Consider the following 13,047-nt stretch of genomic DNA (forward strand, 5'->3'; position numbering starts at 1 on the left):
CGATGTCATCATTGATGCCCGGCCAGTATACGGCTTCTCTGGCCCTGCGGTGGCACTTCTCGATTCCTAATAGTTTGGCGTGGGCCATCTCGGATGTGAGCTCCTCACGTTTCAGAATCGGGTAGTGCTCCCGCATGATATTCTGATTCAGATCTTTAGGATCAATACAGATCTGCAGCTCGCTGGACGGCTTCTTGACGCAGACCATGGAGCTTACCCAGTCTGTGGGTTCCGTGACCCTAGAAATGACTCCTTGGTCCTGGAGGTCCTGGAACTGTTGCTTGAGGCGGTCCTGGAGGGGCGCTGGGACTCTGCGAGGTGCGTGAACGACAGGCGTGAAGTTGGGCTTGAGTAAGATTTTGTACGTGTAGGGGAGCGTGCCCATGCCTTCAAAAACATCATGATATTGCTGGATGATGGAGTCGAGTTGCGCCCCTAAGTCTGTGTCAGAGGATGCAGACACATCGCTTGAAGAGAGAGAGTGTACTTTCTGCACTAAGTGGAGCAGCTTGCATGCCTGCGCGCCAAGCAAGGAGGCTTTTGAGGCAGCAACAATCTCGAACGGGAGAATGACTGTGAGCACGATGTGTCACCTCAAGGCGGCAGGAGGTGCTGGCGGCAATGGCATTGCCATTGTAGTCCAGCAATTTACAGGCAGATGGCAGGACAGCAGGTTGTACGCAGAGCTTGCGAAAATCAGACGACGCAATGAGATTGGCAGAAGCGGCAGTGGCCAGGCGGAACCCGATAGGGGACCGGTTGACCGTAAGGGTGGCACACCACTCATCATTCTGGCTGACGCTGTGGACGTGGACAATTTCAGTGTCACGTTTGGGGGACATCCTGTTCGTAATAATGACGCCGATTTGGAACGGGATCTGTGGGTCATTGCAGGCACAGTTGGAATCAAGGTCTACAGTAGGTTCATTGATGGCAGGCTGGATAGCCCTGATGTCTCTGTGGGGCTGGGTGGACCTTCGAAAAACATGGATGATCTGCACATTGCAGCGTAGTGCCCTCGTTTGCCACACTGCAGGCAGCATCGGGACTTCGCGGTACATTGCCGCTTTAAGTGGGCGGAGCCGCAGTTGCCGCACGGCGGAGCATCCGGACGTTCGATGCGCCACCACGCATGCACGGGGCGATCCAGCGTAGCGCGCATCTGCGCGAAGCGGTCAGTGACGTCAGCGCGCTCGCTGCGTGTAAGCGCGAGACTCCGCGAAAAGCACGCGAAATGGCCGCCATCGTTCAGATCCAGAGCCTGAAAAGAATTAATCATTTGGACCCGTTCTGCCTCATAAGGGGCTTGCCGCGTCATTTCAGCAGCCTGGATGCAGGAGTAGCGCGTGGAGGCATGTTCATGAAGTACACAGATCTCAATGGCCGTGGAAAGTGTGAGCTGCTTTACTTTTAGTAGGTGCTGGCGCAGGGGCTCAGATTGAACATCAAAAACAATCTGGTTACGGAGCATGGAGTCAGAGGTGGACCCGTAGTTGCAGGACTGCGCAAAGACGCGGAGGTGGGTAATAAAGGACTGGAAAGGCTCGTCCTTACCCCGAATTCGCTGCTGAAACATGTATCTCTCGAAGCTCTCGTTGACCTCGACCGCACAGTGGCTGTCGAACTTCAGAATCATAGTCTTGAACTTCGATTTGTCCTCTCCCTCATCGAAGGTGAGCGAGTTGTAAATGTGCAGAGCGTGGTCACCAGCTGTGAAGAGGAAGAGAGCAATCTTCCGTGCGTCCGAGGCAGCTTCCAGGTCCCTGGCCTCGAGGTACAGCTGGAAGCGCTGTTTGAAAAGTTTCCAGTTCGAGCCCAGATTCCCTGCAATGCAGAGAGGCGGCGGCGGGCGAACGGAGTCCATTCTGTAGGATGGCGTGAGACTGTGGAAGGCAGATCACTGAAAGGTAGGTCTCAGAAGTGCGAGCATCCCTCAACTCCTGGTATAATGAAGTGTTGGCTAGTGTAGACTTGAGAGATGAACAGACACTTCCAACACTGATGAAGGTTCAACTGAATTTTATTAACTACTTCTAACTAACTAACACACGATGACTGTGGGTCTAAACGATGCTAACTTCAACTAGAGACCCAAGCCTTGTCCGAACCAGTTGATTCTCTCAGCACGTTTTGGAAGTCTGTGCTGGACTGGATGCGTTCTTGTTACACTGAGAGGCAGCACCCAGAATGAGCAGGAACCGTGGTGCCCTCTGCCTTTATAGTGTGTGTATTCTAACTGGTGATTGGCTGCGGTGTTTGTACATGTTGATTGGTCCCTGTGTGTGTCCATCAGTGTGAGTCTGCACCATGATATACTGGTGTATATTATGACAAGGCCTACTGAGTTTTTCCAGCGTCTTCTGTTCTTGTCTCATTTCAGATTATTTGGTCATTTATCTCATTGCTGTTTGTGGGGTATTAGCTGCCATATTTCCCTATATTAGAACAATCACTTCAAAAGTACTTAGTTACATGCTTTGAGATGTCCTAAGATGGTGAAAGATGCTACATGATTGACTTCACCTGATTAAATGTTCCGCAAGTTCACTTATCAGTTCCTCGGGACACTCTTGAAGCTGATTTCTCAAAATGCCTTCAATTTCTTCTTGTGCCATGAATAGTATCTCCTTTTGTTTGTGTTTACCTAACAAAGGCAGAGAATAAAACTTTAAAGCATCATCCCAAAGCCGTAGTAATATCTTTGGTTCCGAACTCTTTCATGACATAGTTGTACTTTCAGTTCCCTTCTTTCAGTGATTTAGGTTTACAGATACACTCTTCGTCTCTGGGTTATGGCACAACAATAGCACTGAAATCATAGCACACTCCCAGGCACAAACAAATAACATTTGCCCAGTATCAATGTAACATAAACATATTTCTAAATATAAAGAAAACTAGCTCACGACCTGATAATGCTCATTTCTGCTGGTAAATAGGTTATTTAGAAGTAGATCTCAGTTCCACTCAGGGATAAATGGGCATTTTGAGATTACAGGATACAGATAACTGAATTCCCCAGATATGGAGTGCTTTTTTCCTTTATTTACTGAATTTAAACAAAAGCGCAAGAGAAATAATATTACGTTTTTTTGATATCATGTTAAGGGGGATAGCAAATGGTTAAGAAAAGAACACATTTAATTTCAGGAGGTCAAAGTCACATTGGTAGACTGGGCATACAGGTGACAAATACAGATCAATGAAGATAAATGGAATGTGGTGTATTCTGGGAGGGACTGTAAAAATATGCCCTAACACTAACGTTTTTAACAGTGGGAAGTACAGATTGATAAAGCGAGCCAATTCAAAGATGTTTAAAAGTGGGGATGCAGCCAGTAAAGGTCATTAAAAAAAACCAAATGGGATTCTGGATTTCAGATACAGCAACATCTGAACATAAAAAAAGTTATATTGATTTCCTGTAAGATACTGGTTCAGCCAAAGGTTGAAATATCATGTAGTTATAGCCATCCAATTATTAGAGAATTATTAAAGTAAGGTATAATTACGGTGAAGGTTCACCAACATAACACCAGGGTTTCTAATTCTAACAAAAAAGTTTTTCAACAGAGAAGGTTAAGGATACATACAATAGGAGCTTTTCAAAGCTAGCTAATGTTTTATGTGGTAGTGGTGGATACAGCCACATAACATAAAAGGCAACTTGAGAAAATATCAATGTGGATCAATGTGGAGTTGGGCCATAATAAGATCAGCCATGATCTGAGCATATGGAGGTTCAAGGAGACGAATAGCCTATTCCTGTTCCTAATTTATATCTTAAATGATATGATACAGCAGTAAAATCATATCACCCACTGACATGGAAATCCATGACCTAGAAATCTAACTGAACAATTTTAATTCATGTTTCTATTGTTACTGAACAGAAAACTGAATTATACATCAATAATCTTGAATATTTACTTTTTTTAAAAAACGTTTCAACATATAGAATATATCATTGCTGTACAATATTGTGAGCAATGTTACATTAGCAGCCAAAACACACTGAATGTATTACTTTACTAGATTGAAGGTCAAAGAAAAATTATTGATAATTAATCCTGGTTTTCTCATAACATACTTGTAGCTGACGTCTCTTCGTCACTATCATCATCTCGCTTTCCCTTCTTCTTGTTTTTTCTGATCTTGATTTCTCGAGCATTACCGCCACCTCCTGCTCGGAGACTTCCAGCACCATCTAATGGAGGAAATGTAAAACGCAGGTACTGAATTTGCACCCAACTCTCGCTGCTAAACAAGCTTGTATTTATATAGCATCTTTTTTTATTTTTTTTTTATTTTTATAAATTTAGATTAGCCAATTATTTTTTTCCAATTAAGGGGCAATTTTAGCGTGTCCAATCCACCTACTCTGCACATTTTTGGGTTGTGGGGGCGAAACCCACGCAGACACGGGGAGAATGTGCAAACTCCACACGGACAGTGACCCAGAGCCGGGATCGAACCTGGGACCTCAGCGCCGTGAGGCGGTTGTGTTATATAGCATCTTAACCACAAAAGAGCATCTCAAGGTACTCTGAGGTATATATTAGTGAGCCAAAGGAGGAAAAACTATGAGAAGTGACAAAAAAAACCCTGTCAAAGGGCTGGGCTTTAAAGAGTGTCACAGAGAGGAGGAGAAGCAGAGAGATTTAGGGAGGAAAATTTTACATCATGCCACCTGGACAGTTGGAGGTACTGCGATGTCCAATCAAGGGCCATATTTTGGAAGTTTGAATGTATGCTTGTAAGTAACTTGGCTGAATTTGGCCTGGTGTGGCAATAAAGAAATGAGTTGGAGGAAGGATACAAGGAAGTGGCCAGAGACAGTCTTGTCAGTGAGTGTGGGAGAAGAGGAGGAAATAGGGTGATTGAAGGGTGGCCACGATTACAGGAAGGAAAGTTTCTATGGAAGGGGAACAGGACAGTGAATCCAAAGAATAGGAGACAAGGGGAGCTGTGATAGAATTTGAAATCACCAAAGATGAACAGTCACTCAGGGTAGACTGAGGCTGTGAACAACATGGAGGATATCTCAGGATGAATCTTGGGTGGGAAGGTAACAGTGAGGCAAGGTTTTTTTCAGGGAGAAAGGGTAGGAGGAAGAGGCCAAGGCACAAGTTGGTGGTAAGGGTCACAGTATGTATATCCAGGCAGTGACATTTTTCTAAGGGCCAAAATACTAGCGGCCATTATGTTTTTGTGGAGATAAAATTTAAGACTATGAAAATATGCAATGCTGAATGGAAGGCATTAGCAGTAGTTTTGCTGCAAGAACTCCAACCTAGCCAATCAGTCTTTCTCAATCATCAGTAAAGTGGAAGGGGTCAGCAACAGTGCTATCAAGCGACACTTGCTTGGCAATAACCTGCTCAATGATGCTCAGTTTGGGTTCCTCGAGGGCAGGAATCTGTTTTTAACATGCTGTTTTAAATTTTGCAAGCATGAGTTGGCTGGGTGTGGACTGTATCTTCCTCTAGGATAATGGCTACCTTCATCAGGTCGTTTTGCGGTGTATATTGTGTAAACTTATGAACAGGTCTAAAACCATCACTTTTGGCCCCAAGAAGAGCCCAGTCCACCTCAGGTTATCCTGGAAAGGCAAGGCATCTTAAAAAAAAATGAGCAACAGGTAAAGCTAGTTGTTTCACGCTGTTACTCTGCAGTAACAACAAGAGTGGTATTCACTATTAACAGGATGGTGCCATCAAGCCAAAAAGATATTCTGCTTATTACACATTTGAGTAATGTGGAATATGATGTTAGGTATAATAATAATAAAACTAGCTTATTGTCACAAGTAGGCTTCAATGAAGTTACTGTGAAAAGCCCCTAATCGCCACATTCTGGCACCTGTTCGGGGAGGCTGGTATGGGAATTGAACCCGCGCTGCTGGCACTGTTCTGCATTACAGGCCAGCTGTTTAGCCCACTGTGCTAAAGACTGGCAGATCATATCAAACAGACTGTCTCTTCCACTGTGCACAATGAGAAAAGTACAGGCCGTACCCGACCAGCCCATGCTTGTAAAAGGCTAGTTATTTTTTTTTTGGAGGCCAAGAGTGGTTTTAAAGGGTATTCACATTTCATACATATTTTATGCTAAATTCATGTACACACACACCACCCAAATTAATTTTATTATGAGGATTATACTTGGGTATTCAAATGTACTCGGGTCAAAGAAAAACAGAAGATGATTTTATTCAAATTTATAACTTAATCATTCGTGTCCCCCACATTTTCACATTTTTTTTAGAGACATGGAAACTCTCTTTGTTCTTAAGGCTGTATAATTCATTCTCATTAATGAATTTGAGTGATTTTGCTGTTTATCACAATTTTATCAATAATGGTTAATTCTGGAAAGTATTAAATTTCCTTATTTTAAATGTTGTCTATCATTTTTGTGCTGGAATAAAATGCAAATTTCGTAAATTTTATTGCCCAGTTATTTACGTTGGATCTCGAATTTAAAAGGTACGTAAATTTTTTTAAAACTCCGTTGGCAAGTCAGTCTTGTCAGTATAAAATAAACATACATTAGCAGCACACATTACAACATAAAACATTAAATATAGCCCACATTTTTAACAAAAAAAATTGCAATGACCTTTTTGATGATGTTAAATGATGTCCCAGAAAACTTTACGTCTGCCATGTTTGATCATGGCAAAGACACTACCGGCGAAATTAACAAATGGAAAAATCACCTGATTCCACAGCACCCGGATGGACCTACCACGTGCGCAAGGTAAGAACACGTGAACTACTACAGTTTTAAAATTTGTGAATGAGACCGCATTGTGTCCCGCGTTTGACCTTGTTCTTCCGTTTACTTACGCTGCGGTTTGGAAATCATCAATGAATCACAGGTAAGTTAAAGATTTCTTGAGAGATTCTTTACTATTTTTGTAGATTAGTGTTATTTTTAAATGTTAAAACTGTTTAAATTAACCAGGAAGCTTTTGCACTCGTGCTACACAGGCACAGTGTGCGTTTTAAGTAGGATGGGGAAACCATTTTTTTTGTGTCCAGTCTTTACGTTGTAAACTCTGTTTATAATATTTTTTTTAAAGCTTACAACCATAATTTGTGCTTTGGTTAATCTTTTTTAATCATACAAATGTTTTATATTTATTATACTGTACCTTAACCATATAATTTATTTAAAGCTAATAAAATGAATAATTAAATAAGACAGGGTGTTTTATTTTAAGTGTAAAGATTAATTGCATCACATTATAAGTGATGCAATTAATGGCAGAATGCTTTCTGATACCAAAATTTGTACAAATTTCTGAAAGGTCAGTTGTTTCTCTAATTTAAAAACCCATCTTTAAGCAAATTTGATAATTTTGAAATTTTAGGTCAAATGGCACTTGTTGGACCCATAACTAAAATAATATGTCAAAACTCAAAACAGAGTTCAAAAGTAGATGTGGTTCCATGATTGGACAAGTCTTGCCAAATAACTTGCAGTGTGCTTTATGCTGATAACCAATTTAAGATCCGCAGTCAGGCTCACAGTGTGGTGCATTTGCATGTACTGTAAGCAACATATATTAATACAGAGGGCTCTTTGCAGACAGAGAACATGTACACATATTACACCTGTTACATCTAAAACAAATACGTGACAGCCATTTTCTGGTTCATTCCTCAGGGCACTACCTTGACCAGAGTCAAGCTGCCTGATTTGAATTTCAAATAATGCTTGGCAGTTAATTGTCAGTCACCATCGACTAATGACTTGCCAACCAATCTGTATTCTACTCTCTTGCAGTATAAATTTGTAATTTCCCTTTGATTTGAATTGTGAAATATCCTGATATGTGCACGATGAAAAGCTGAGACAGAAAATGTCTCTTTTCCCCCCGCTATCTAATGCCCATCCGGTGCAAGGAACACGCAGCCGAGGCTGTACTCAACCCCGTTGTCTGCACTGAGAAGCTTCAATCTCTTGAGCCCTTGACGCAACCCCCCGAATCCTCCAAGCCTCAACTCACTAAGAGGGTGCCCAGGTGGAACCCTGCCCAGAGGTTAAGCACCTGGCCCTCTGATTCCCTGGGAGACCTGCATGAGTGCTGTTCCATCTGGTCCCTGTATGTGGATATGTTGAGATGAGTACTGAACGGTACTCGTTCCAGGTCTCCAAAGCAAAAGGGATAGATCCCAAAGCCTTGGTTACCTCAGGGAATGCATATTAGAGTGGGACTAGCTGTTGCGACCTTATTTTCAGATTTGCCAAAAGGTGATCCTGTCCACAATGGCCGGGCTTCACATCGTGACGTCTCGCAAGATTGCGTTAAGATCTTGTAAGGCATAGCAAGCTAGGGTAGATCCCGGAAGCGGGGTCTACCATCATTTCTTGTCCACGTCGCGCTGCGACACGTTGCTTTTCGGGTTCAGCGGAGCTGGCAGATCGCTTCTCTGATTACTGGTTAAAAAAAAATTCAAGATAACACCAGCGTTTAAATATCCATGGGGAAAATAATAGTTTTGAACATTTGTGAATCTATCCGGACTTTAAAAGCTGTTCAACAAAATGAGTTAAAGGACACATACAAGAGCATGTTTCCAGTATTTATAAACCCACCTGATGCTCTTTTCTTCCTGTCCTCCCGCCTGTCCTTTTTAACTGAAATCATACTTTCTGCAATAATAGCAGCCTGTTTTAGATCCTCCTCTGTTAACACATGGGCATGGTTGTTCTGTACCTCCTAAGAAAAAGGCAAACTGGCAATGGATAAATACAATATGTGAACACAGCTCAAATTAAAAATAAAGACAAAAATAGGATTTTAAAGATTCTATGCAAAGAATGTACAAACCCAATAGTCATAGACAAGGATGACACGCAAATTCCAAGCAGCAAAAATAAAAACAGAACAATATCAAATGGCAGATAATGGAGTTAAAAAACGATCACCTGAAGGACATAGGATGAAAATGAAATGAAAATAAAATTGAGATTTTGAGCTCGCGTTCACCATCTGCGGGATCGGCGACACGGGCAGAAAAATCTCACAAGAATCAGGGAATGGATTCTTGCCAGAGATCAAGTTTTCCGATTTCCTTTGCCGTTGACATCACAAGATTTGCACCCACAAAAGGGCTAAATCTCATTTTAACAGGTTTGGATTAATTTATATATTGTTAGCACTCGCCCCGTCATATGACTTCACGTCGGTGAGCTTAACAGCACCTTTGGTTAGACGCGAGGCGGTCGTGGGAGGGGCAAAGAGAGAGAGAAGAGGGAACAGAATCCAGAGGATTGTCCGGGGGATCCCCTAAACCCCCGTGATGGGGGGCTGAGGACTTGTTAGGCTGCAACATTGAATGGGGCGTTCTTCGATCAATTTGGAGCTGGGAGCAGATCTATGAGCCAGTCTATGATGCCCCACCCCGCCACAGCGATGGTGTAAATCACACCCACTCATTTCTTTTGGTCTAAGAGGATCAAGATTCGGAGAGATCTCTGCAACAGGTGGAGAGTTACATGCCAGTTTTCTGTCCGAGCCTGCCACTTGGCAAATTCTGCTAAGGTTCCACCCGTCATCTTTAATCTTTTCACACGTGACCAGAATTTCCTTCTACATAAACAGAAAGAGAAAAGCTCCTCAAGAGTTAGGGTTAACTAATGTTCTGGAAAATACAGATTGTGTCATTTGAAACATAGAAGTCTGCCAATATCTGGTCTGGGAGAGTTCAGGGAAAGATCCCACAAGAGGTTGGTGGCAGCTGAAAAGAGCAGAAACTGTGGCCAGCTCTTCTGTCAAAAATGCAGTCAATTTCAGTCTGTCAGAATTGTTATTACAACCTGCAGCAGGAGAAAGGGAAAAAGAAAAAGAGAGTTTGCATAGATTTCTTTGTGCTGTGTTGAAGCACTGTGATGTACTGAATAGAGGGGGACCCATTGGCCTGGTTGTGTCCCACCATGCCCCTTTAAGCCCCATAGCCCATCCCCTATCGGAGGTCCCGATCTCTCCCGCCAAAAAGCACTAAGCGCGGGCTCCCCTCGCTCCTCCCCCTCCCCCCACGCGCAAGGCAGGAGCAGAGAGCAGCAGAACGCGAGAGCAGCAACAGCTGGTGGCCGGGGCACGGCCCGGGGGAGCTCCGCTCCCCTCAAGGAGGTGGAAGGCTCGAAGATCAACGCCAGCAAGAATGAGGAGGAGAACTAAAAGAGAGAGAGAGAGAGAGAGAAACAGCAACAGGAGAGAAGGGGAGGAGAACTAAAAGAGAGAGAGAGAGAAACAGCAACAGGAGAGAAGGGGAGGAGAACTAAAAGAGAGAGAGAGAGAAACAGCAACAAGAGAGAAGGGGAGGAGAACTAAAAGAGAGAGAGAGAGAGAGAGTCTGAAGGTCCCTACAACAAACCAGCAGCATCCAGAATCACTAATCGTTTTTCCTTTCTGTAAAGAAAGTGTTTGCAACTTAAAGGAAAAAAAAGTATAATAATAAAATAACTTAACCTGAAAAAGTGGTTATTAGCTTACTTCACTTCCTTAATAACGCAGGACCCAGGACATCGATGCTATTAAGGGGTAAGTAGGTAAAATTCTTTGGTGAAGGTATGGGTTATACCGGGAAATAACTTGGAAATATAGTTTGACCTGAATAGCACCCACCGAAGCCTGCATCGGAGTCAGGGAGTGAGAATCCCTGTTCACCATTTGGAATATCGGCCCTTTTTGGTATAGGGGGAATTCTAAGAGAAGAGTGGTGGATTTACAAAAACACTAAATATAGCTGAACAATGTAGAACTGCCCTGTTGCTACAGAATATATCAGAATAGGAGGAAGTGTGGTTCAACTGTGCCAACTTTTAACTATCAACAAATTCAATGCATATTCAAAGTCCTACCTTTATAAAACTCGAGGAGAGTCCCTATATATCAACTTTATCAATCAAATGAACCAGTGCGAAAGTTGGAGTGGTCCGAAACTCAATTCCCGTTTTTAAATTCACTCATAATAATAATCTTTATTAGTGTCACAATTCGGCTTACATTAACACTGCAACAAAGTTACTGTGAAAACCCCCGAGTCCCACTTTGGCGTCTGAGGGAGAATTCACAATGTCCAATTCACCTAACAAGCACATCTATAGGGTCTGGTTTAGCACAGGGTTAAATAGCTGGCTTTTAAAGCAGACCATGGCAGGCCAGCAGCATGGGTTCAATTCCCATACCAGCCTTCCCGTTCAGGCTCCGGAATGTGGGGACTAGAGGCTTTTCACAGTGATTTCATTTGAAGCCTACTTGTGACAATAAGCGATTTTCATTTCTTTTGGGACTTGTGGGAAGAAACCGGAGAACCCCAGGAAACCCACGCAGACACGGGGAGAACGTGCAGACTCTGCACAAACCAAAGCAGGAACCGAATCTGGGAGCCTGGTGCTGTGAAGCAACAGTGCTAATCACTGTGCTACTGTGCCACCCATTACAGGTTTGTTGGAATCCTGAATGGTCAGCCAGAAAATCATTGAATTCCTACATGTAGGAGGCTATTCGGCCCATCGAGTATGTTCCGAGACTCCAATAGAGCACCCTATCTAGTTCCACTCCCCTGACCTACCCCGTAACTCCACCTAACCTGGATACCAAGGGTCAATTTAGCATGGCCAATCCACCTAACCTGCACATCTTTGGACTGTGGAAGGAAACCACAGCACCCATGTGCAAACTGCATACAGATAGCCACCCAAGGCCAGAATTGAACCCGGATCTCTGGTGCTGAGAGGCAACAGTGCTAACGACTGTGCCACCATGCTGCACCAACGAATTAATCAAGGAAAGTCAACATTTATCTCATTTATAAGTCAATCATCATTATGTTAATTGAGGAAACACAGGATTCAGTCTCCCAGCTGTGCCGCGATGGTCACGGAAATGAGCGGGCCGGGTAATGGCAGGAGAGGTTGAAACCGGGAACCACACTGGGCGCTAATCGGTTTCCGATCTAACCGGCCTGCTCCCATTGCGGAGATCTGGATCCGCCTCGGCGTGTCAAGAAACCAATAATTACCAGTCAAGAAAAATCTCCATCCCATTAATGGGAAGGACCCCGTATCGAACGGCCTCCCGTGATCTAACCGGCTCCCCAGTGAGCGGTCACGTGGGTGCCATTTAGTATATTGTATAACAGTGAAGCTAACACAATGACAGCTGTGGAGATCAGAGGGGGAGAGAGCCTCCTTTGAAATCGAGCAGTCAGCCCCAGTGCTCGGGAGATGCCAGCGTTGGGGGGAGTCCGCCCCTGGGCTGGGGATCGAGATGGCTCAGTGCCCACGGGTCCACCATACCATCCTCCAGATCACATGAACCCATAACTTGGGCACCGGGCAGTCTGGGAGCGCCTTTCATTAACAGGAAAGAGTTCCACTCCCTGAACATAAGAACTAGGAGCAGGAGAAGGCCATCAGGCCCCTCGAGCCTGCTCCACCATTTAATGAGATCATGGCTGATCTTTTGTGGACTTAGCTCCACTTTCTGGCCCGAACACCATAACCCTTAATCCCTTTATTCTTCAAAATACTATCTATCTTTACCTTAGAAACATTTAAAGAGGTGCCTCAACTACTTCACTGGGCAAGGAATTCCATAGATTCACAACCCTTTGGGTGAAGAAGTTCCTCCTAAACTCAGTCCTAAATTTACTTCCCCTTATTTTGAGGCTATGCCCCTAGTTCTGCTTTCACCTGCCAGTGGAAACAACCTGCCCGCATCTATCCTATCTATTCCCTTCATAATTTTATGTTTCTATAAGATACCCTCTCATCCTTCTAAATTCCAACGAGTACAGACCCAGTCTACTCAATCTCTCCTCGTAATCCAACCCCTTCAGCTCTGGGATAAACCTAGTGAATCTCCTCTGCACACCCTCCCAGTGCCAGTCCGTCCTTTCTCAAGTAATGAGACCAAAACTGAACATAATACTCCAGGTGTGGCCTCACTAACACCTTATACAATTGCAACATAACCTCCCTAGTCTTAAACTCCATCCCTCTAGCAATGAAGGACAAAATTCCATTCGC

The 13,047-nt window shown here is 43.7% G+C and overlaps 1 protein-coding gene across 2 annotated transcripts in view; it reads right to left on the minus strand.

Annotated features, from left to right (window-relative positions):
* The window catches only part of ufl1 (UFM1-specific ligase 1), an 87,557-nt gene that overhangs the window by 17,826 nt on the left and 56,684 nt on the right, over positions 1-13,047 (minus strand). The window contains exons 11-13 of one of the 2 annotated variants that reach the window (XM_038799552.1): positions 8,608-8,731; positions 4,091-4,207; positions 2,524-2,644 (exon numbers count right to left, since the gene is read on the minus strand). In XM_038799552.1, coding sequence (XP_038655480.1) covers positions 2,524-2,644; positions 4,091-4,207; positions 8,608-8,731 — 362 coding nt within the window. The remainder of the gene's footprint in view (positions 1-2,523; positions 2,645-4,090; positions 4,208-8,607; positions 8,732-13,047) is intronic. The other variant, XM_038799553.1, reaches the window with a different exon arrangement.

Source organism: Scyliorhinus canicula, chromosome 6, assembly GCF_902713615.1.
Source record: "Scyliorhinus canicula chromosome 6, sScyCan1.1, whole genome shotgun sequence".
Taxonomy (NCBI): Eukaryota; Metazoa; Chordata; class Chondrichthyes; order Carcharhiniformes; family Scyliorhinidae; genus Scyliorhinus; species Scyliorhinus canicula.